This window comes from Chiloscyllium plagiosum, chromosome 7 (assembly GCF_004010195.1).
Source record: "Chiloscyllium plagiosum isolate BGI_BamShark_2017 chromosome 7, ASM401019v2, whole genome shotgun sequence".
NCBI lineage: Eukaryota > Metazoa > Chordata > Chondrichthyes > Orectolobiformes > Hemiscylliidae > Chiloscyllium > Chiloscyllium plagiosum.
The window spans coordinates 103,155,445-103,181,656 of record NC_057716.1 but is presented as its reverse complement, the minus strand read 5'-3'; the positions used below and the strand labels follow the sequence as shown (position 1 = coordinate 103,181,656).

The window sequence follows — 26,212 nt, the reverse complement described above, 5'->3', positions numbered from 1 at the left end:
CCTGACAACATCCTTGTAAATCTTTTCTGAACCCTTTCAAGTTTCACAACATCTTTCCAATAGAAAGGATACCAGAATTGCACGCAATAGTGGGATTTGAATTTATGCTATCAGGATTATTAAGCCAATCATCAGATTTCAATGTGGATTTTTGGTCTCCTAATTTAAAAAAGGGTGTAGATGCATTATAGAGAGATACAGCACGGAAGCATACCCTTCAGTGCAACCCGTCTGCGCTGACCAAGCATCCTAGTCTCATTTGTCAGCATTTGGCCCATATCACTCTGAAACACTTTCTGTTCCCATTAGAGGAAGGTTGGAGAAGGTTTACTTGACTGATACCTGAGATATCTGGTAAGGAATGTTAGACAGGCTGCACCTCTTTTGATTGGTGTTTAGAAGAAAGCGAGACCTTTTTGGAACAAAATTTTGAGAGGACTTGACAGGAGGCATGTGGGATCGTTGCTTGTGGAGGAGACTAGAACTGGCTGGGATCGGGCGCAGAGTTTAAAATTTTAAGGTGTTTCCCAATGAAAGGATTCTTTATCTCTGCGTTTTTGAGAGTCTTTGAACATCTTTTTCCCAGAGAGTCTTGGAAGCAGGATCATTTTAGAGGCAGAGTTAGATTCTTGACTAACAAAAAGGAGTTGATGGTTATTGGGCAAGAATGTGGAATTGAGGCCACAATCAGATCAGCTTTGACTGTGATGAATCACAGACCAGGCTAGAATGCCCAATCTTGCTGTAAATCATATGTTTGTATGTGTATTTGATCATGCATTTTTGATTCATAATTCACACTACTTTGTTTCATGCAGGTGTTGCCAGCTGTGAATGAGAAAGGAACGATATACAAGACCATGCTGCTCAAGAATACGGGGAACATGCTCCTCACCTTTTCTGTGGATGCACAGCATGAAAGCACCATCTGTATCAAACCAGATGTAGGTTTTGTGCTCCCTCAGACACATCAGATATTGACAGTGCGAGGGACCCCACAGAATGAGAGGCTTACTGGGCACACAGTGCTACTACATCTGAATGCCTCAGAGAAGTTCAATCAGGTACTTGTAAGAAATCCTAGGTTTGGAGCATTGTGCACACTTGTAGGTCCTTTATAGTCAGAAACAGGAAATTATAATGAAAAACAAAGAGATGGCAGACCAATTAAATACATATTTTGGCTCAGTCTTCACAAATAACATACAAAAAATGTTGAGAGGCAAATAGGGTCTAGTGAGAGGGAGGAACTGAAGGAAATCAGTATTAGTAGTGAAATAGTGTTGGAGAAATTAATGAGATTAAAGTACAAGAAATCTCCAGGCCCTGATTATCTATATCCTAGACTGCTTAAGGAAGTGGCCCTAAAAATGGCAGATACATTAGTGGTCATCTTTCAAGATTCGATAGACTCTAGAGCAGGTCCTATGGATTGAAGGGTAGTTAATGTAACCCTACTGTCTAAAAAAGGACGTGGAGCAAAAATTGGGAATTATAGACCAGCTAGCTAGACGTTGGTCATTTGAAAAATGCTAGAGTTAATTATAAAAGGAGGGAGAGAGAAAACAGGGAATTATAGGCCAGTTAGCCTGACATCAGTGGTGGGGGAAATGCTGGAGTCAATTATTAATGATGTAATAACTGAGCATTTGAAAAGTGGTGACAGAATTGGTCCAAGTCGACACTAAAGGGAAATCATGCTTGAGAAATCTTCTGTAATTTTTTGAGGATGTGATCAGGAGAGTGGACAAGGGTGAATCAGTAGATGTTGTGTATCTGATCTTTCACACGAGATTAGTAAGCAAAATTAAAGCTCATGGTATCGGAGGTGATGTGGATAGAGAACTGGTTGGCAGACAGGAAGCAGAGAGTTGGAATAAACGGGTCCTTTCCAGAGTTGTAGGCAGTGAGTTCAGTGCTGGGACCCTAGCTATTCACAATATGCATTTACGATTTGGACGAACGAATTGAGTGCAATATTTCAAATTTGCAGACAACAATAAGCTGGGTGGCAATGTGTGCTGTGAGGAGGGTGCTAAGATTCTGCAGGTTGACTTGGACACACTGGCTGAGTGGGAAGATACTTAGCAAATGCAATATAATGTGGATAAATGTGAGGTTATCCATTTTGGTGGCAAAAACAGAAAGATAGGTTATTGTCTGAATGGTGGCGGTTTAGGAAAAGGTGAGGTACAATAAGACCTGGGTATCATGTGGAACAGTTGCTGAAGGTTGGCATGCTGAAGCAGCAGGCAGTGAGGAAAGCTCATGACATGTTGGCCTTCATAGCGAGAGGATTTGAGTAAAGGAGCAGGGATCTTTCGCTGCTGTTGTACAGAGTCTTGGTAAGGCCACACGTTGAGCATTGTGTGCAGTTTTGGTGTCCTAGTCTGAGGAAGGGCATTCTTGCTATTGAGGGAGTCCAGCAAAGGTTCACCAGACTGATTTATGGCAAAGCAGGACTGATGTATTAAGAGAGATTGAATTGTGTTAAGATTATATTCACTGGAATTTAGAAGAATATGGGGTATCTCTTAGAAATCTATAAAATTCAAACAGGATCAGACAGGATAAATGAAGGAAAGATATTCCTGATGACTGGCGAGTTCAGAATCCGGGCTTATAGTCTGAGGATATGGAGTAGAGGCTTTGAAACAGTTTCCTCTGACTATAGAGTCAAGAGTTAGGGGACCATAGTTCAAGATCCGGGTTGACCATTCAGGATGGAGATGAAGAAGATAGGTTTTGAAAATGGTGTTAGTTTGAAGATCAGGTTGAAGAGTAAAACCTGCTCTCTTAACATTTGGCTGCTTTCCAGGAGCTCTAATGTGATCAAATGGTCAACAGCCATTGTGACTGTGCAAATAAGCGACACACGAAACTCCAGGTCAAGATGTCAGGCCATCTCCATGAACCCTAGCTAATCAAACCTTTAGAAATCCAACACAAACAGCAAACCTGGAGGAGAAAAGTATGAGAATCAGGGAAATTGGCAAAATGAGAGGACAATCCTGTTAAAAATAATATGATGGTTGTTTACCCTGGCTCCAGAATTAAGTCCCACTGACAGTGAAGGAATGTGACGTACATTTCTGAATGTTGTGTGGCTCTAGAGGTGAACTTGCAGGTGGATGATGGTGTGGAGAGACAGGGATATGGAGTTTACATTGGGAACAAAAGACATTGACTTTGGCCTTCCCTTTAATTAATTGGAATACATTTCTGCTTTCTTGAAAGTAGTAAGACAATCGGTGACAGCAGAGGAATATTTAATGTCTTTCTGAAAGACATCACATCTGATAGTGCAGGACCTTTGCACTGCAGTTGTCACAACTCACTAAGGTAGCACATTGGACATTAAGCCATGGCATTCCCAGAGTTGTCATAAAAGTTTCAAAAAAAAATTTAAACGTACATAAAATTCTCCAATTCATCTGATTGCCAGGCCCAGACTGATAAAAAGCGCAGACCAAGGGGTTCCTGTGGCATGGTGGTACTGTCCCTACTTTTGAGCCATGAGGCCCATGTTCAAGTCTCACCTGCTCCAAAGGTGTGTCTGAACAAGTTTCTTTTTTGAATTATACGCTGTGGGCTTCTGTACATAACAAGAATTATTATTACAACTAATTAAACTCTAGCTATAGGTTGTTGTAAACTGTTGGCATATAATACAATGAATTAAAAGTTGAATCGCCTTATAAACTCACTGTTATACACACATGGACCAGGGAAAATAGGTCACAGGCAGGCAAAATCTGAGTCTGACAGGCAGCTCAGTGGTTCCTATTTACAACTGTTGAGTGACCCTTCTGTTTCTTAATTTTTTTTATTTGTTCATAAGATATGAGCTTCGCTAGCTTGATCAGCATTTATTGCCTTTTCATTCTAATTTTGAATGTTGCTTCTCACTCGCTTTTCTCCAGATGCTTTCATTAGTTTGCAAGTGACACAAGGTGTACAAGGTCTTTGATTTATCAGTTAAAAATCACAAATTGCAATGACTGCTGAAGGAAGGATGACCAACAAGAGACCAGTCTGTGCAGGTCGAGATCAAAACACTTCAGCCCATCTTGTTCCCAGTTAGAAGCTGTAGAGTTACTTTAGAACCATTCCCCAAATTCACCAAAGATCCTCAGACAGAACCTTCAAAATCCACGATTACTTCCATCTAGAAGGACAAAGGCAGCAAGTTTCTGGCAACATCACCCCTTGCCAGTTCCCCTCCAAGCCACTCCCCATCCTGACTTCAGTGTCGCTGGGTCAGAATCCTGGAATTACCTCCCTCACAGCATTTGTAATCAACCCATAGCAGGTGGACTGCAAGTTAAAGAAAGCAGCACACCCCCACCTTCTCAAGGGGCAACTAGAATGGGCAATAAATGCTGGCTCAGTCAGCGGCACCAACATCCCACAAATGAATTTAAAAACCCACGATTGTTGGCTTTTGATCATATTTATTATAGACTAAACAATATCTTGTCACGACCCATCTATATTGAGAATCTCTCAGTTCCAATTTGTCTGCAATCATCTTAGAGTCATAGAGATGTACAGCATGGAAACAGACCCTTTGGTCCAACCCGTCAATGCCGACCAGATGTCCCAACCCAATCTGGTCCCATCTGCTAGCATCCGGCCCACATCCCTCCAAACCCTTCCTATTCATATACCCATCCAAATGCCTCTTAAATGTTGCAATTGTACCAGCCTCCACCACTTCCTCTGGCAGCCCATTCCATACATGCACCACCCTCTGTGTGAAAAAGTTGCCCTGTAGGTCTCTTTTATATCTTTCCCCTCTCACCCTATGCCTATTTACCTTATCCATGCCCCTCATAATTTTGTAAACCTCTATCAGGTCACCCCTCAGCCTCCAACACTCCAGGGAAAACAGCCCCAGCCTGTTCAGCCTTTCCCTATAGCTCAAATCCTCCAACCCTGGCAATATCCTTGTAAATCTTTTCTGAACCCTTTCAAGTTTCACAACATCTTTCCGATAGGAAGGAGACCAGAACTGCACGCAATATTCCACCAATGTTCTGTACAGCCGTAGCATGACCTCCTAACTCCTGTACTCAATACTCTGACCAATAAAGGAAAGCATACCAAACGCCGCCTTCACTATCCTATCTACCTGCGACTCCACTTTCAAGGAGCTATGAACCTGCACTCCAAGATCTCTTTGTTCTGCAACACTCCCTAGGGCGTTACCATTAAGTGTATAAGTCCTGCTAAGATTTGCTTTCCCAAAATGCATCACCTCGCATTTATCTGAATTAAATTCTGTCTGCCACTTCTCAGCCCATTGGACCATCTGGTCCAGATCCTGTTGTAATCTGAGGTAACCCTCTTCGCTGTCCACTACGTCTCCAATTTTGGTGTAGGTTACTTTTGTTTGGTTATTTACACAATGCTTGTCATAAGGGTCAGGTTATATGTTTTTTAAAACATGCAGCAATCTTTTAAAATATTTGTTTTAAAAAAGTTCTTCCCCATTTCAGACCACAGTTTTTGAAAGCATAGAAATCAGAGGACACTGCCTTTACACAGTGTTGACCAAGATAATGAACAAAGTCTCTGGGGGTACTTTTGACTTAGTGCTTTAGTGTAAGACAAATAATTGTGAATCTATGACCATTTTACATTTCTCCCCATATTTTTCTTTATTTGGATAAGTATACAAGTTTTAATAGGTTTCATGTGACATACCAGGCTGATTAAATTGGGTAAAAACAATGACTGCAGATGCTGGAAACCAGATTCTGGATCAGTGGTGCTGGAAGAGCACAGCAATTCAGGCAGCATCCGACGAGCAGCAAAATCGACGTTTCGGGCAAAAGCCCTTCATCAGGAATAAAGAAGAGCTTTTGCCCGAAACGTCGATTTTGCTGCTCGTCGGATGCTGCCTGAATTGCTGTGCTCTTCCAGCACCACTGATCCAGAGACTGATTAAATTACTTAGTCCCAAACAATCCTCCTGTGCAAACAGTTAATTCTGCCACGAAGTGCAAATTGAGCAAGTTCCAAGGCACCTTAAGAACTCCTACATGTCGCACAACGTGTGTTACCAGGAAGGGCTAACATAACATTACCTTCCCTCAGTTTTAAAAATTTCATTCAAAAAGAGAGACACCTGCAGCCATGTAACACTCCCACAACATGGCATGAAGTGTCAGTCTCAAATAAGTGCTCAAGTCTTGTGAGTAGGGCTTGAAATTTGAAATGCTGTGAAAGGCTCTGCTGACATTTTTGACTGATTCTAAATGATGGCGAAGAATAGATACCTGAATCCTTTCTCTTGGATTTTTTTTAGGAGATTAAGTTGTATTCCATGGTCGAAAAGGCACAAATATCTCTGGATGGAAATGGATATCTGTATTTTAAGCCAACATGTATTGGCACTTTATCAGAACAACCCTATCTCATTAAGAATGTGTCTCTCATGCCACTGTACTTTCAGTGGAAGATATCAGCAGCTAACTCCAGGGTCTTGTCTGTTGAACCAACCTTTGGGATCATTCAGGCCAATGAAGCATTGGTGAGTTCCTGATCCAATTTTGCTTTTTAAATAAACTAAAAGGAGCAGAGTGAGTAAATACATTTTGTGCTGAGGTACTAACATACACACTTGGAGAAGCTTATCTTGAATACCAAGACTGCACTGAGTGATCTGCCCTTCTGCTGGAGTAGCAGTTATTGGTGCTACAGTCAGTCATGGTACTTTTAGCATTAGGAGATGGAGAAAATATGTCATATTTTTCTGCTCTATGTTGCTCCATTAATACTCACTGGAATGTTGGAGTGTCTTTATGTCAAATGAGAACTTGATCTGATTTACTTATGATGCCTACCCTGAGTCAATAGCTTATCAGTGCACAGGATGCTACAGCTAGAATGGGCATGTGATAGTTATGCCATTTAGATTGCCCTTCCTCACTATTTTATGTCCCAAGATAATTTGGGTTAAAGGTGAATCATACACCAATGCATGAGACTGCTGCATATTTTACTGAAACTTCTAAAAAATTGAGGAGTTTTGCCCCCAAACTGCTTCAAAGTTATGGCCTCCATTGTAATGGATTATTTGGCTTTGTACAGTGTGCATTCACATACACGCATGCGCGCGCACACACACACACACACATACACACACCTATCAGAATTATAGATGATAAAGCACAAAAAAGGCCCATTGTAGGGTTTTCCCACTATCCTCTTCACCAATGTTTCCCTTTTGACCATTTGTCTTTATCCAATTTTCAGAGGTACAGCACTGCTAGTTGCTGCATTGAATTCTCTGCACATCTCATGTTTAATGGTGTGTCCGTAGTTCTCAATACCTTGCTTTATGTTTATGTAAACAAAGGCCATCGCTGTTTGATCTTCCTATGATCTGAATTGAATAGTTATGTCCTTTGTAGATGCTCATGATCCAGCTATGACTAGATGGAATAAGAGCATGCTGGGGAAGATGAAGCCAGATGTGAAATCTTAAACTGCTTTATTTTTGTGATAGATGGGCAAGAACAGCAATCAAATTCATTTATACCAATCACTACAGCTTAGCTTCAGATATCATAAAATTATACAACACAGCAGGATGCCATTCCAGACTGCATTAATGCAAAATTACAAATCTCACAACACCAGGTTATAGTCCAACAGGTTTATTTGGGAGTAGAAGCTTTTGGAGCGCTGCTCCTTCATCAGGTAGCTAGCTGATGAATAGGGTTGTCAATCTGACACCAGTGAAGAGCTATCGGGACCGGTGTTAGGTTCTCAACTCTTCATTATCCATATTAATAATTTGGATGAGGGAACTTGACATGTGGTAGCTAAAATTGCCAGTTGACACCAAGATGCATAGGAAAGTAAATTGTCAAGAGGAGGTAAGGAGTCTGTAGAGAGTTGTGGAGAAATGAGTGGAAAAAAATTTGTAAAAGGAGGTATATCATGGCTGGTGTGAATTGTTCATTTGGTCAGAAAAAAAGTATTATAAAATTTAAATGGATTGCAGAACTTGGTGGTACAGAAGGATCTGGTGTCTTTGTACGTGAATCAGACAAGGTTAGTCTGCAGGTGAAACAAATGATTAGGAAGGCAAATGGAATTTTGTCACTTATTGCAAGGGTAGTGAAATATACAAGTTGGACTTTTTACTGCAGCTGTATAGGGCATTGATGAAACCACATCTGGTGTATTGTGCACAGCTTTGGTCTTTCTTTTGTAAAAGAAATAAAATTGCTTTATAAGCAGTTCAGAGAAATTAAATATGACTCGTATCTGGGATGAAAGGGTTAGCTTGCAAAGAAAGATATAATGAGAGGTTATCTTATTGAAACATATAAAATCATGAGGCGTCTTGATTGGGTAGATGTTTGATTTTGATTGATTTTGTTGTCATATGTACCTAGGTACAGTGAAAAGCTTTGTTTACGAGCAGTACAGGCAGATTATAGTAAGCAAGGACATACAGATCATAGAGGCATACAGTTACATTGCACAGGGCATGTGCCAGGCAAATCAACATTTGCGATATAGCAGGGAAGGGGGTGTGTGTGTGTGTGTGTGTTCGAAGAAGTTGTTGCCAAGTTGTGATGGGTCTTTGATGTTGGTAGCCTTTCCGCAGCAGCGAGCCGTGTAAATTGAATCCATGGATGGAAGGTTAGCTTCCGTGACGGTCTGGGCTGTGCACACAACCCTGTATAGTTTCTTACAGTCCTGGGCAGAGCATTTGCCGTACTGGACCATTATATACCCAGACAGTATGCTTTCAATGATGCATCTGTAAAAGTTGGTGAGGGTCTTTATGGATATGCTGAACTTCCCTAGGAAGAAAAAGCATTGTTGTGTCTTCTTGACAGTCACACCTACATGGGAAGTCCAGGACAGGTTGTCTGCTGTTGTCACTCCTAGGAAGTTGGCACTCTCAACTCTCTCAGCCTCAGCACCATTGATGTAAATGGGGGCATGTTCTCCTTTTTTTTCTGAAGTCAATGATCAGTTCTTGAGTTTGGCCAACGTCAAGAGAGAGGTTGTTCTCATTGCGCCAGGTCACCAAGTCACTATCTCCTTTCTGTATTCTGACTTGTCATTGTTTGATATCCATCCTACCACAGTAGTGTCATGAGCAATCCTGTCTGATATCTTAAAACGGAAGAACGTTTTTACTTGTGGGAGAGATTAAAACTTGGGGGCATATTTAAGAGGTCTCTCTTTTAAGACAGATTTCTCTGAGGTCATTAGAATGCAGATTTCTTTTCACATTAAGTAGTGGAAATGGTCTTTAAATTTATTGAAATCTGAGTTAGAGAGGTTTTTGGGTGTTAGAAATAAAGGAAACATAATGGGCCAGAAATGGGTTCATAAATACCCAGTTGTCAAGCTGTCAGCAGTTACATTTGTACCACGGGTCAAAATATTTTTTTCCCAAGAGAGCTCCTCTTCAGGTATTCTCAAGGGCTAACTTTTTATTTTTCAGGGGCATCTTTTTGACTCTTACTTTTTCTTGTATTTGAGTTATTATATGGGGCAATTGGTCTCTCACAGAAGCAGAATTCAACAACTTTCTCGATCATCATCTATTCAACAAAAACAACTCACAAGGAAAGCATTAGTTCCAAGAAATCACAGTAGTTAAATTTCACAAGGTAATAGGCGTACAAGAATGAGAGAGCTGAGAGCATGGTTCACAAAGATGGCACAAAAGAAATCATGGATGTGCAAACGAATGTAATTCAAGAAATGCAGAGATCAATGCTTGATGTTCTTTTAGCTCTAGCAAATGACTAGTGTCAGGGTTGAGATAGAATACATCAGGATCCAGATCAGATAAAGATGAAGTATCTTTTACCATTCTGGCAGGTCCACAATAGTGAAGTTATTGATTCATGCTTGAGGGTGGCATGGTGGCACAGTGGTTAGCACTGCTGCCTCACAGTGCCAGGGACCTGGGTTCGATTCCAGCCTCAGGCGACTGTGTGGCGTTTGTACATTTTCCCTATGTCTGCATGGGTTTCCTCTGGGTGCTCTGGTGTCCTCTCACAGTCAAAGGTTAGGTGAATTGGCCATGCTAAATTGTCCATAGTGTTCAGGGATATGTGTAGATTATGTGCGTTGGTCAGGGGTAAATGTAGAGTACAAGGGTAGGGGAATGGGTGTGTGGGTTACTCTTTGAAAGGTTGGTATGATGAAGGGCCTATGCCCGAAACGTCGATTCTCCTGTTCCTTGGATGCTGCCTGACTTGCTGTGCTTTACCAGCAACACATTTTCAGCTTGGTATGAACTTGTTGGGCCAAAATGGCCTGTTTCCATACTGTAGGGATTCTATGAATCCATGAATGCTCCAACAATTAATGTATAATCAACTAATAAGAAAGTTTGTGAGAAGATTTGTAGCTCGGGTGCTCGTTGCTGTGGTTCTGTTCGCCGAGCTGGAAGTTTTTGTTGCAAACGTTTTGTCCCCTGTCTAGGTGAAATCCTCAGTGCTTGGGAGCCTCCTGTGAAGTGCTTCTGTGGTGTTTCCTCCGGCATTTATAGTGGCCTGTCCCTGCCGCTTCCGGTTGTCAGTTTCAGCTGTCCGCTGTAGTGGCCGGTATATTGGGTCCAGGTCGATGTGTTTGTTGATGGAGTTTGTGGATGTGCCATGCTTCTAGGAATTCCCTAGCAATTAGGAATTCCCTACCCCTAATTGCTATCGAGGTGTGTAAATTTATTGCAATATGTTCTGGGTTCTTTGCAGACGCAGGTTTGGTCTTTCTACCCACAAGAACAACGGAAATATTTCCTGAAACCTTACCTTTTCATATGGGGAGTGAAAGGTCCACACTGCCCAGACCTAGGGAAAAAGATCCGCCTCACCCTCCGAGTTATTGGTGAAGGATCAAAGGGCAGAATAACGGTAAGGTTAAAGGAACAAAATAAGTTGTGTTTTTTTATTTAGTAATGGTAACCATCACTCCTCATTTTGTTTTCTCCTTTGCTCTCCTGAAAGTAGCAATCAGTTTGTTTTTGAAGGGTGTGGTAGCGAGAGGGGAAAACAGATTCACACAATTGGTTTGGTGATACTTTGTACTTTGTATTTTGGGGGTCAGTTAGCTCAGTTGACTGGAGGACTGTTTTGTGATGCAGAGCATCCCAATAGCATGGATTCAATTCTGGCTATACCGACTGGGGTCACCATGAAGATCCTGCCTTCTCAACCTCTCCCCTCACCTCAGGAAGGGTGACCATCAGGTTAAACACATCACCTCCCATGTCACTCTAATGAGAGAACAGTCCCCTGGGATTATGACAACTTTATCTTTTACTTTGTACAAAAGACCATTCTTAATTTTTAAAAATTTATTCCTTTGCGGGCTATAGATGTCAATGGCAAAAAACAGCATTTGTTGTCCTAATTGCCCTTGAACTGAGTGGCTGGCCAGGCCATTTCAGGGGCTAGTTAACCACATCACAGTTAGTCTGGAGTTATATGTAGGCCAGGCCAGGTAAGGATGGCAGATTTCTTTCTTAAAGGACATTAGTGAATCAGATGGGTTTTTATGACATTCAGTTTTAGTTGTTATGGTCACCATCACTGAGATTAGCTTTCAATTCTAGATTTATTAATTGAAATTAAAGTTTACCGGTTGCTATGGTGATATTTGACCCCCGGGTTAATAAATCAGCGCCATTGCCACTACACTGTCATCTACTGTGTGTCATTGCAAGCAACATCAAATTTCAGTCTAGCCAATAGTGTCCAACCCAACATTATACTCAATTATTTTACATGCCTCTACATCTTTCGCGAGTGTTTTGCCAGCAGAATATGCCAGTCCACATGAAAGTGAATGTCAGTTGTAATTTTGACCTTTGTCAATGAGTTTGTCAAATTATATTAAAATTGTCTGAAACAGACAGTAAGTGGGCAAAGCTTTTGATCGATCTGAACTACATCCTGAAAGTGTAAGGGCAAAATACTCAATCCTTATACCCTTTAAGACAGTTCTTAAGGGATGATGATCAAATACATAGCGATTTGGTACAGCTAATGAATCCAATAAGGAATTCAGGCAAAATTTCTTTATCCAAAGTTTTGTGTGAATGTGGAACTTGCTGCGGCAGGACAAAGCTGAGATAAGTAGCTTGATGCATTAAAGTTGGAGCTGGACGGCAGAGAAAGGAATGTGAGGATTTGCTAAGAGGTTGTGTAAACAAGGATGGGAGGAGGCTCCAATGAAGTTAGCTGAGTGACCTGTTACATTGCTATAACTTTGGTATAATGCTCCAACTGGAGATGCAACTTGCATCATTCACATTCTATGTTAAACTTTGCTTAACTTATATTATTAAAATTGATGAGACATATTCTCAGTGCATATTATTGCGTGAACGGGTGATATTAAAGTATGTTTTTATCCATTCCACTGTAATTATTATTTCCTGTAATGCCATTTTCTAGTGATAAATTGATCAGTTTCTGCCATCTGTATGCAGTGCTTGTAAGTTATATCAGCAATGGTTACCAATCTGTTAAACATCATCTTCAGGCTGAGAAAGACCACATACATTTGGGAGACATCCTGATTGGCAATAATAAGTCAGATGACCTTGTCTTGGTCAATAATGAGCCATGCTCTTTGAACTTTGAACTGAATGTCAAGCAGGACATCACTGGACTGTGTGATCCTGATGAGGTTGTGAAAGATCCGATGGGTAAGTTGATGAGATATTAGTGAAGCATTTTGCTATTGACAAATTGACATGCTTCTGAACAAGTTTATTTGATGGTAGAAGAATGAGCTCACTGAGGGAGATAAGTAACGCTGTGGTCTGGGCAAGAATTAACTACAGTAAGAGATAGGATAAGAAGATAGGATTCCATCACAAAGAAACAGTATGTGGATGCAATTTGGGTTTGAATTTTAGGAGAAGAAAGATAGTTAAGACAGACAATAGCCAGAGTATTAGGTAGACAAGTAGAAGGCTGGAAGAACACAGCAAGCCAGGCAGCATCAGGAGGTGAGAAGTCAACATTTCAAGTGTAACTGTTCTTTAGGACTAGGGATGAGAGTTAGGGGAGTTGCAGATAACGAGGAGGGGGAGGATTTTGGGTGCAGAGATGGGCTGAGTGGTGAGGTAGTGATAGGTGACAACGTAGAGGGTGCAACCTGGTTGGTCGATGGGAGGAATGAATCCGGTTGGTAGCTGGAAGGAAGAGTCAGTCAGAAGAATGGAAGGGAGGTGGAGAGGCTGGAAAGGGAGTTGGGGAATAGGAGGAGAGGTTATTTGAAATTGGAGAATTCAATGTTGAGTCTTCCGGGCTGTAGGCTGCCCAGGCAGAAGATGAGGTGTTGTTCCACAAATTCGTGATCTGATTCGCTGTGGCAATAGAGGAAGTCAAGGATGGTCATGTTGGAAAGGGAGTGGGAAGGGGAATTAAAATGGGCGGTGACTGGGAGGTCAGGTTGGCCCCTTCGGATCTGGCTCAGATACTTGACTAAACATGCCTTGAGTTTCTGTTTGATCCCACCTATGTGGAGAAGACCACATCAGGAGCACTGGATACAGTAAACAAGGTTGGAGGAGAGGCAGGTGAACCTCTGTCTCACCTGGAAAGACTGTTTGGGGCCCTGGGTGGAGACGAGGAGGGTGGTATGCTAGCAGATTTTGCATCTTTTAGTCAGAGTGTAGGAAAGAGAAAAAAGTTCATAATGTAAATTGCTGTGATGGGAAAGCTTTCTTCTGAGGGAGACACTAAGTAGGATAGGCCTATTCTTTCTGGAATACAGAAGAATAAGAAATGATCTAAATGAAACACAAAATTCTGAAAGAGCTCAATAAAGTAGATGCAGAGGCTCTGTTCCCCTTGACTGGAGTGTGTCAGACTGGGGCATATAGTATCAAGTTAATTTAAGACAGAGATAAAAGGATATTTCTTCGTGCAGAGAGTGGTGAATGTTTGAAACTGCCCAGATGGCTCTGGATGCCAGTTGGTTGAGTATTTTTGAGACAGAAATCAATGTGTTCTTGGGCACTAAGAAAACCAAGGGATATGGAGATTTGATAGGCAACAGGAGTTGATCTTGAAGATTAGCAATCACCTTATTGAATGGTTCAGCAGGCGTTATGAACTGTATGGTCTACTTCTGCTCCTGTTTATTGTGTTCAAAAATAGTGGCAGAATTGAAATTAAGAGTATATTGCATTCAGCAAAATATTTATTACTTAGAGGCAGGAACAAGATTAACATTGTTTTGAATATTAGGGCTGGATAGACAGGGCAGAATACAAAATGTTGACTTTAATTCCAAGGAGAGTGATTTTAGAGGACGGAATCATTCCATATAAAATACCCCTTTCAGTAAAATGGGGCAAGTTCCCAGTCCTGCTCAAACGTCTGCTAGAGGTCTGTCATACCATGTGATGTCCTGCAAATTTGTTATTCTATTTAGCAGGAATAGCCGTTTGTCCCAGGTGGTGGACACAGATTCAGGGTTAGCAATGCCTGCAACTCAAAAGATGTGGGACATAATGTGGCTTCTAATGAATGATAAATATCAGCAGTATGCCGAAGGGCCAACAAGAGGGGAGGCCACACTGGATCTGGTGCTTGGTAATGAACCAGGCCAGGTGTTTGATTTAGTTGTAGGTGAGCACTTTGGAGAGAGTGCCGATAATTCAGTTACGTTTAGTTTAGCGATGGAAAGGGATAGGTACATGCTACAGTTCAAGAGTTATCAATGGGGCAAGGGCAACTATAATGCGATTAGGCAAGAATTAGGATGCATAGAATGGGTTAGCAAAATGTGGGGAATGCAGACAATGGAAATGTGGAGCTGATTTAAGGAACAGATATTGCGTGTCCTTGATAGGTATGTCCCTGTCAGGCAGGGAGGAAGTGATAAGGTAAGGGAACCGTGGTTTACTGCAGAAATTGCAAATCTTGTTAAGCAGAAGAAGGAGGTTTATGTGTTGATGAGGCAAGAATGTTCAGATGAGGTGATGGAGATCAGCTAGGAAGGATTTAAAGAGAGAGTTAGGAAGAGCAAAGAGAGGACACGAGCAGTCTTTAGCAAATAGAATAAAGGAAAACCCTAAAACTTTCTATAGGAATGTGAGGAATAACAGGATGACTAGGTAGGAATAGGGCCAGTCAAAGACAGAATGTGGACCCTGTGGAGATCGGAGAGGTGCTAAATGAACATTTCTCATCGGTTTTCACTCAGGAAAAGGAGATTATTGTAGAGGGGAAAAATGAGGTATGAGATATTAGGGTGTGCAGGGTGTTCTAGCTAGGTGGACAAAGAACTGGTTGAGCAACAGGAGACAGAGAGTAGTAGTTGAAGGGAGTTTCTCGAAATGGAGAAAGGTGACCAATGATGTTCCACAGCGGTCAATATTGGGGCCATTGTTGTTTGTAATATACATAAATGATAGGGAAGAGGGCACTGTTGGTATGATCAGCAAGTTTGTAGATGACACGAAGATTGGTGGAGTAGCAGAAAGCATAAAGGACTGTCAGAGAATACAGGAGGATATAGATAGACTGGAAAGTTGGGCAGAAAAGTGGCAGATGGATTTCAATCCAGACAAATGTGAGGTGATGCATTTAGGCAAGACTCATTCTAGAGTGAATCATATAATGAACGGAAGAACCTTGGGAAAAGTTGATGGACAGAGAGATCTGGGAGTGCAGGTCCATTGTACCCTGAAGGTTGCTGCACAGGTGGATAGAGTGGTCAAGAAGGCATATAGTATGCTTGCCTTCATTGGCCTGGTATTGAGAATAAGAGTTGGCAAGTCATGTTAAAATTGTACAAGACATTGGTTCAGCCGCATTTAGAATACTGTGTACAGTTCTGGTCGCCACATTACCAAAAAGATGTGGATGCTTTGGAGAGGGTGCAGAGAACGTTTACGAAGATGTTGCCTGGTATGGAAGGTGCTAGCTATGAAAAGAGGTTGAGTAGGTTAGATTTATTTTCATTGGGCGGCACGGTGGCCCAGTGGTTAGCACTGCTGCCTCACAGCTCCAGAGACCCGGGTTCAATTCCCGCCTCAGGCGACTGACTGTGTGGAGTTTGCACGTTCTCCCCGTGTCTGTGTGGGTTTCCTCTGGGTGCTCTGGTTTCCTCCCACAGTCCAAAGATGTGCAGGTCAGGTGAATTGGCCATACTAAATTGCCCGTAGTGTTAGGTAAGGGGTAAATGTAGGGTATGGGTGGGTTGCGCTTCAGCGGGTTGGTGTGGACTTGTTGGGCCGAAGGGCCTGTTTCCACACTGTAATGTAATCTAATCTAAATCTAAAATTAGAAAAAAGGAGATTGAGGGGGGACGTGATTGAGGTTTACAAAATCACAAAGGGTACAGACAGGGTGGATAGAGACAAGCTTTTTCCCAGGGTGAAGGATTCAATAACAAGAGGTCATGCTTTCAAGGTGAGAGGTGGAAAGTTTAAGGGGGATACATGTTGCAAGTACTTCACACAGAGGGTGGTGGGCATCTGAAATATGTTGCCAGCAAGGTGGTAGAGGCAGACATGGTAAGACATTTAAGATGCATCTGGACAGTTGCATGGGTAGGTGGGGAGCAGAGGGATACAGATGCTTAGGAATTGACTGACAGGTTTAGACAGTACATTTGGATTGGCTCAGGGTTGGAGGGCCAAAGGGCCTGTTCCTGGGCTGTAAATTTTCTTTATTCTTTGTTCTTTCATATTAGACTAGAAAGGATCGAGGTTAGTTATGAAGAGATGTTATCAATTCTAGAAGGAGTGAAAGTAGACAAGTCCCCTGGGCCGGATGGGAATTATCTGAGGATTCTCTGGGAAGCTATGGAGGAGATAGCAGAGCCTTTGGCTTTGATATTTGAGACATCATTGTCTACAAGTTTAGTACCAGAGGACTGGAGGATTGCAAATGTTGTGCCTGGTTCAAGAAGGGCAGTAGAGATGACCCAGGTAATTATAGACCAGTAAGCCGTACTTCTGTTGTAGGAATTGCTTTGGACAGGATTATAAGAGATAAGATTAATAATCATCTAGCAAGCACCAATTTCAGATAGTCAACATGGTTTTTTCAAGGGCAGGTCGTATCTCACAAACCTCATTGAGTTTTTTGAGAAGGTGACTAAGCATGTAGATGAGGGTAGGACAGTTGATATGGTATACATGGACTTCAGTAAAGCCTTTGATAAGGTTCCACATGGTAGGCTATTGGAGAAAATGCAGAGGCATAGGATTGAGGGTGATTTAGCAGTTTGGATTAGAAACTGGCTTTCTGAAAGAAGGCAGCGAGTGGTGGTTGATGGAAAATATTCAGCCTGGAGTCCGGTTATTAGTGGTGTGCCACAAGGATCTGTTTTGGGACCACTGCTGTTTGTCATTTTTATAAATGACTTGGACGCAGGCATAGGTGGATGGATTAGTAAATTTGCAGATGTCACTAAAGTCGGTGGAGTAGTGGATAGTGTGGAAGAATGTTACAGGTTGCAGGGAGACTTGGATAAACCGCAGAATTGGGCTGAGGGGTGACAAATGGAGTTCAATGCAGCTAAATGAGAGTTGATGCACTTTGGGAAGAATAACAGGAAGGCAGAGTACTGGGTCAATAGAACAATTCTTGGTAGAATAGATGTGCAGAGGGATCTTGGAGTCCATGTACATAGATCCCTGAAATTTGCACCCAGGTTGATTGTGCTGTTAAGAAGGCATACGGTGTGTTAGGTTTCATTGGTGGAGGGATTGAGTTCTGGAGCCACAATATCATGCTGCAACTATACAAAACGCTAGTGCGGCCACACTTGCAATATTGTGTACAGTTCTGGTCACTATGTTTTTGGAAGGATGTGGAAGCATTGGAAAAGGTGCAGAGGAGATTTACCAGGATGTTGCCTGGTCTGGAGGGAAGGTCTTATGAGGAAAGGCTGAGAGACTTGGGTCTGTTCTCATTGGAAAGAAGGTTAAGAGGGGATTTGATAGAGACATACAAGATGATCAGAGGATTAGATAGGGTAGACAGTGAAAGTCTTTTTCCTAGGATGATGATGTCAGCTTGTACGAGGGGGCATAACTACAAATTGAGGAGTGATAGATTTAAGACAGATGTCAGAGGCAGGTTCTTTATTCAGAGAGTGGTAAGGGTGTGGAATGCTCTGCCTGCCAATGTTGCTTACACAGCCACATTAGGGAGATTTAAACAATACTTGGACAAGCACATGAATGATGATGGGACAGTGTCGGGGGATGAGCTGAGAATGGTTCACAGCTCGGCGCAACATCGAGGGCCAAAGGGCCTGTTCTGCACTATTATTGTTCTCTGTTCTATGTTCTAAAATCTTTGTATGATAGAGGAACATAAGACCGGCTGGACAAAAATTGACAAATCTTGAAATGTAAGCTCTTCAGTCCTGTTGCATTCAGTTGTAAATGTTGATGGATGATTCCGCAACTCACTGGAGGAAAAGGCTCCACAAAAAGGATAATTAGGGAGAGAATAGGGCCCCTCAAAGATCAGTAAGGCAGCCTACATGTGGAACCGCAGGAAATATAAGAGATACTAAATTTTACATCATGGAAGATATAGAATGTGGGGAAATAGATGGTGACATCTTGGAAAAATAGGCAAAAGTGAGGACTGCAGATGCTGGAAACTAGAGTTTACATCAGAATGGCACTGGAAAAGCACAGCAGGTCAGGCACCACCCGAGGAGCAGGAAAATCGATGTTTCGGGCATCAGGAATTTCACTATTTTCCTGCTCCTCGGATGCTGCCTGACCTCCTGTGCTTTTCCAGCACCACTCTAATCTCATCTTTGTGACTCACTGACTCTAAATATCCTCATTATGAATGGTTGGAGAACCTTGCACATCATTGTTAAATAAAAGGAGTAAAGCATTTGCAACAACCTTTAGCTAGAAGTACAGAGTGGACAACTCACCTTGGCTTCCTCCAGTCTTCAGCACATTGTATTTGCCCCATGTGATATCAAGAAATGACTGAGGCACTGATTTTACAAAGGCTATGGACCCCAATAACATGCAAAACTACTACTAAAAACTGTATTCTCCAGGGCATATCACACCCCAATCAATGTTCCAGTACAGCTACAACACTGGTCTATCTACCCAGCAATATGGAAAATTGTCCAGATACGTTGTATGCACAAAAAGAAGAACAAATCCAACCCAACCTAGTATTTATCGAAGTCATAAGGGAGTTTGCTGAAGATTGTACAATGGTTAGCACTCTCAGATCCTCATATACTGAATCAGCCCATGTCCAAATGAAGCAAGATGTGAACAATATCCAGGTTTGGGATTACAAATGGAAAGTAACATTCAATCTGCATAAGTGCCAGCCAATGTTCAGCTCGAACAAAAGGCCATTGCCATTTACCCAAAAACTGAACTGGACCAGCCTTAAAAATACGGTGGCTACAACAGTCGATCAGGGCTAGGAATTCTGCAGTGAGTAATACATCTCCTGAAAGTATGTCCACCATTTAGGCACAAGACAGAAATGCAATGAACTTCCCATTTGCCTGGAGGAATTCAGCTCCAACAACCCTGAAAAAGCTTGACACCATCCAGGACACAGCCTACTTGTGAACCATTATGTGTAACATCTACAAGATTCACCTCATCCCAGATCTAACCCTCCAACTTGGCACCATCCTCTTGACCTGACCTACCTGGCCATCTTCCTTACCACCCATCCGTTCCACCCTCCCCACTGACCTATTTCAGTCATCACCTACTTGCACACACCTATCACCATCCCACCTACCTTTCGTCCCCCCTGCCCCAGCCCCACCCTTATCCGTCATTTATCTCTCAGCCCCCTTCCCCCTTTACATTCCTGAAGAAGGGCTTATTCCCGAAATGTCTACTCTCCTGCTTCTTGGATGCTGCCTGACCTGCTGTGCTTTTCCAGTGCCACACTTTCCAACTCTGACTCTCCAGCAACTGCCATCCTCACTTTCTCCTACACTGTAGAAATTTGCCAAGTCATCTTAGACAGCACTCTCCAAACCCATGACTAGTGTCATCTAGAAAGACAAGGACAGCAAATACATGGGAACACCACCACCTCAAAGTCCTCTCCAAGACACTCATTATCCTGACTTGGAAATATATAGTTGTTCCTTTGGTGTTACTTGGTCAGATCCTGTAATTCCCTCTCTAATGGTACCTACAGGCCATGGATGACAGCGATTCAAGAAAGCAGCTCCACCTCCTTCTCAAGGGCTTCTAGGGATGGACAATAAATGTTGGCCTAGTCAGCAACATCCACATCTCATAGCAAATATAAAAGACAATCTAGCTCTCATTGCCTTATCTGCAAACTACAAAAATAGTGGAGTTTTTGACCAACTGTAGCAGCCATTGTCCACTAACCAACCTACAACAAAACCCAGATGTGAAGTGGGGAAATTTACAGTGGCAAAAAACTTTGGGATAGAAAGTCATTTGTTCTATCTTAAACGTGTTGATCTAATGAAACATTTAAGATGGTTAGAGCTGTTGATAGGTGGCAGATTAAAGTTAGAGGAAGGATGTTCAGAGGTTATGTCCAGAAGCACTTATTGACAAAGGGTAGTAGAAATCTGGAATTCTCTGTCCCAAAAAGCTTGTCAGTGAAAAATTTTCAAATTGGTAGAGGCAGAGTTTTGTTCGGCAAAGACAGTAAGAAGTAAGTAACTAAGGTGGAAGGTTGTTGTTAAAGTCAGATGTGGTCTAATTGAATGGCAGTGATTGGGGCTGTTGTGCCACAGTGTTAGTGTGCCACACTGTTAGTGTCCCAACCTTTGAGCCAGGAATCCTGGGTTGAACTCCCATCTGACCCAAATGTGGGTCTCAATGCGTTGAAACAGGTTAATTAAAATAAGTAGGCTTGAGTGATTGAATAGCTAGCTAACTTATGTTCCTTGGAGTGGGACCATTCAGCGCGGCCGGTTTCGCGCGACCCATTTCGGCGCGGAACTGTTTTGTAGTTTATTCAGTAGAAGTTATTAAACTACTATTATTAAAATTACTAAATTATTAAAATTATTAAATTATATTAAGGTAAAATATATTTCGGCGCAGACCCATTTGGCACAGAACTGTTTTGTAGTTATTCAGGAGTAGTTATTAAACTACTATTATTAAAATTATTAAAATATATTAAAATAAAACATATGAATATACAAATTATTAAAATAAAATAAAACCCGTTAAAATGCCATCAACAATTTTGTATTTGCCTTATTTCTTTCATTTTTATTTTCTTTTTAACATTTTTACTGAAGAGGATAAACATTATTTTTCTTTTTATTGCTTTCATTAATGCTTGTAAGTAAGCCTGAAAAGGAATAAATAAGAGCTACGCCGAATCGGTCGCCAAACTGGCTACGGCGACTCGCTCACGCCAAAGTGGCTGCGCCAAATGGTCCTACACCCTGTGTTCCTCTACATACCCTGCATTGAAACTCGTCTGTGATATGTCCATTGCTGCATAACTGCTATGATTTGTTGTTTTTTTTTGGAAATATATGTTGTCTTAGCTTTTAAAGTGAAATATCACACTGGCACAATTCCTGCAAGGTCAAAAGTCTGCTTCCGATTCACTGTCCGGCCTGTTCGAAGGCTTCGTTACACCTGGACAATTAGCTCCAAGATTCTCTCTGCTAAAGGTGGGTACATTGTTGTACATGTGGATTAGATATTGGCATTTTGCACCTGGCAGCTTACTCTATATATGATGTGGACTGAAAGTATAAAGGATTTCCCTGTAGGGGCTGTAAGATCCATATGTGAAATGTGTTTGGGCCACTTCATCTGGTTCGGAATCAGGTTGGGCCATAAAATTGCCTTTAATTTGGCATTAATTGGCATCAAGTAAATGTGTTGTGAGTGAAATTGAAAACAAATAATCAAAATAAGAAAATATTGTATTCTTATGGGAACTTTTATGATCTTAGACCACCCTGAGGCTCTTTACAACCAATGAGGCACTTTTTGATCTGCAGTCATTCTGAATTTGAAACATGGCATTGAATTTGGACATATCAAGGACCTAGAAGCAGCAATATTTTGACCAGACAACTTGTTTTAATGATGTTTGTTGAGTGGTAAATTTTGGCCAGAAAACTATTGAGAATGCCTCTGCTTTTCTTCAAAATACTACCAAGGAGGCTTTTACACCCACCTTGGTGGGGGAGTCATAGATTCATACAGCATTCAGTCTAGCTTTCTAGTGTCGAACAGGTATCCCAATCTGACCTAGTCCCATTTACCAGCATTTGGCCTATATTCCTCTTATCTCTTCCAGTTCATATATACCTTTTAATATGATACTTTTTAAATGCTGTAATTGTACCACCACCTTCTGTTTGATCTCTCTTCCTAAAGATGGCACTTTCAGTTAATTTGAATTGTGCTGGAATAACAACCTAGGTTATGAACTGGTCTCTGGAATTGGACCCAAGCATTTGATTCTGCAGTATAGATGTGCATCCTTGACCTGAAATGAAAATGCACCTACCACATTGATCTTAACTGTTTTCATTTGTGCAATACTTTAAGTGCTAGAACCTGATGAAAGTGAGGAGGGAAAACCTTTGTGTCGTGTGACAGCTGATGGAGTCTATCCAATGATATTCATCTCGGATGCTCGTTGTCTGGGGAGCATTAATGGCATCAGCAAGCAGCAGCTCTGGCGCCTCTTCTCACTGGACACACTCAATGAGTACCTGCAGCGCGATCCCACAGAGGGTGAGCTGCTTTACCAAGTGCCAACCAGACACAGGTGAGTAATCCTACCAAGGACATGCCCAACAACTGAGACTATAGAAACATTGAATATTGGATTAGGAGTAGACCATACGGCCCATTGAACGCCCTCCACTAATCAACACAGCTATGAATTATCCTCTATCTTAACGGCATACTCTTGCTATCTCTCCTTACCTTTTGACACATTTGGCTTCTAGTAAGCTGCCTATTTCTTTCTTAAATATATTCAGTGTCTTTACCTTCTTAGTCTCAATTAGTGGAGAACTTCGTAGGCTCACCATTGTCTGCATGAAGAAATTTCTCCTCATCTCAGTCTGAAATGGCCTATGGTGTATTCTGAGACTCTGATCCTTGTTCTGGATGCCAGCTTGGGAACATTATCCTTTTAACTAATCAGATCTCAATACATTTTGATGAGATTACATTTCATTCTTCAATGACTATAGGCCCGTTGATCCAAATTCTCCTTGTATGACAAACCTATCATCCCATGACTCAGACTGGGAACCTCCACCGCACATCCTCTGGCAAGTATATTAGATTAGATTCCCTACAGTGTTAAAATAGGCCCTTCGGCTGAACAAGTTCACACCGACCCTCCAAAGAGTAACCCACCCAGACGCATTTGTTCTGACATGCACACCTAACACTATGGACAGTTTAGCATGGCCAATTCACCTGACCTGCCCATCTTTGGACTGCAGGAGGAAACCGGAGCACCTGGAGGAAACTCCACACAGACAGTCACCCAAGGCTGGAATTGAACCTGGGACCCTTGTGCTGTGAGGCAGCAGTGCTAACCACTGAGCCACCGTGTCGCCCCAAATATCTTTTAAATAAACAGAGCAAAACATCATGCAGTGCTGCAGTTGTGGTCCTGTGTAAATGTCAAACCCTCAGAATCCCAACTCCAGCAAGTCCAACTGTCATTCCCTTTGCTCACCAGTCTGTAGTTGCCTGGTTTTGCCTTGCAACCTTTCTTAATAATGGCGCAACATTAGCCACCCTCAATTCTTCCAGCACCTCACCCATGGCTTTCGAAGATGTAAATATCTCCACTAGGGGCCCCACAATTTCTTCCCTAGCTTACCACAATCTCCGTGGATACACTTGACCAGGTCCCAGGGATTTATCTACCTTCATGCATTTTAAGACCTACCATACAAAATTGTGAAACATCCCCTTCATTTCACTTCCAGGAAGTAGACTTTAGTGCCTTTAGGGGATTGGTTATCTCAGTTGTCTAGTTTGTAATGCAGAGTGACACAAAAGCATTTGTTCAATTCCCATACCCATTGAGGTTACCATGAAGGTCCTCAACCTTGCCCATCACCTGGGGGTGTAGTGACCGTCAGGTTAAACTGACCATTTGTCATCTCTTCCAATGAGACTGGGGTAATTTTTAGTGACTGGTGCAGTGAGCAGGATGCTTTTAGCTTTTCACTAAATAACCAAGAATTTTGGAACAGACCTAATGAACCACATTGCTTCCTACTATGCCATACATATCTCCTTTCCCTTTGCAAATCATAATGATATAATTACATAAGTTTTAATCCCATTTGAGCTAGTGTCATTTCAATAAGGCTGCACCACCTTGAATGACAACATGTTGCATCTGAGTCAATTGGCCAGAAATGAATGCACTGGTCCAGATCTCTTCAAATCCGAATGACCTATATCTGTAGCATAGCTTCTCCCATTGGTAATGCAGATGGATGCTCAATATCTCCAAATTTCACAAATGTTGGGCAGGCAGTATTAATTAGACATTTTTTTTTAAACTGTTCAATTCTAATTTTACTTCTTGCTGTAACTAGCTAGAAGTACGTGCTAGGACAGTTCTTGGAGAAAAGAAGGCGAAGAGGAGATTTGATAAAGGTTGAAATCAAGAGTGAGCTGGACAGAGTAGATAGAGAAAAGAGGTCCCCATCATAAAAAGGAAGAATAAGAGGGCATAGATTGAAAATGATGTGCAAGAGAAGCAAGGGTAATGAGAGTAAAGACTTGCTTACAGCAAATAGTTATGTTGTGCAATGTACTGTCTGGAAGTGTGGTGGAGACACTTTCATTCAAGGAATTCAAATGCATTGGATGATTATTTTGATAGGCATAGTGCAAGGGTCTGGGGAAAATACAAGAGATTGGCACTAGGTAATGATGCCCTTTGAAGAGCCAGTGCAAGCACAATGGGCTGAATGGTCTCCTCCTGCACCATAAAAATTTGTGATTCTGTGTGTTGGACAACATGTGGCAAGTGCAACAGCACATCTTCACTGACAGAGTTAACTAAGCATCATTTGAAGACTGATTTAAGAAATGGAAAGGAAATAAGTTGAATTAGAGTCAAATTGGTTACAGAAGGAGGAACAAAGAAAATGAGGGAAGCGTTCGATGGAAGAAGAGAGAGCCAAAAAAGTAATGGGTAGGAAAAATGAAAATAAATCTTTCTTTAGAATTATGCTAAATTTACAACTATCTGCAGGAATAATATTAAACAGTTTAAATTATTTTATTTCTTGAGTGAAATTGTTGATTATCATGGCATAAGCAAGTTTTATATTTAATAGGTATTTGTATTATTAATTATGCATTATAACTTTCTGTAGCTTGTTTAAAGGGTAATTAATCCAGAATACCAGAATTTGCTTGACATATCGTTTGTGTGGTTAAACAGTGGAATAGCATCAAACGACTAGTGAATTCCTGAGATTCACACCAAACAATGCATCTCTTGATCCTCTGCACTCATTAGCCAAGTTATATAAGGGCATGCAATGCAAAAGCAATTTTATTTCTCTTGAGGACGATTGGGCATCACAGTCTTCTCTGTTTCTTTTGTAGCTTGAGTCGATGTCCCTCAGTGTCTACTCCAGTGATGGTGGATTTCAACTTTGGAGCAGCACCCATCTGTGCAGATCCATCCATTGTCCTGCTCATGATTGAGAACAAGGAGATGACACCTGCTGACTGGTGGGTACCACATGCATTAGGGAGGAAGGCAGGAGGAACTCAACTTGTGATCAAATTACAAATGGAAAATCTAACATGCTCATTTCTACAGTCCCACAGTTGTGTCATAACAAAGTCAGAAGTTAGAAGAGATACAGGTTTAATTTCGCTGAGCATAGAGGTAATCCTGAGAGATAACTCCTCCAAGTAAGCAAAGAAAGAGCTCTCGTTTATGTAACAATTTGACATATCTTTTTGAATTCTTTGAGAAGGTGACTAAGGAGGTGGACGAGGGGAAAGCGGTAGATGTGTATATGGATTTTAGTAAGGCGTTTGATAAGATTCCCCATGGTAGGCTACTTCAAAAAATACGGAGGTATGGCATTGAGGGTGAGTTGGAGGTTTGGATTAGGAACTGGCTGGCTGGAAGAAGACAGAGGATAGTAGTTGATGGTAAAGGTTCATCTTGGAGTGCCGTTACTAGCGGTGTTCCGCAAG

The 26,212-nt window shown here is 41.7% G+C and overlaps 1 protein-coding gene across 1 annotated transcript in view; it reads left to right on the top strand.

The window, feature by feature from the left end:
* Positions 1-26,212, top strand: part of cfap65 (cilia and flagella associated protein 65) — a 150,875-nt gene that overhangs the window by 46,811 nt on the left and 77,852 nt on the right. Inside the window, exons 13-19 of the mRNA XM_043694519.1 lie at positions 819-1,064; positions 6,314-6,538; positions 10,743-10,901; positions 12,535-12,700; positions 21,532-21,660; positions 22,553-22,775; positions 25,607-25,735. Coding sequence (XP_043550454.1) covers positions 819-1,064; positions 6,314-6,538; positions 10,743-10,901; positions 12,535-12,700; positions 21,532-21,660; positions 22,553-22,775; positions 25,607-25,735 — 1,277 coding nt within the window. The remainder of the gene's footprint in view (positions 1-818; positions 1,065-6,313; positions 6,539-10,742; positions 10,902-12,534; positions 12,701-21,531; positions 21,661-22,552; positions 22,776-25,606; positions 25,736-26,212) is intronic.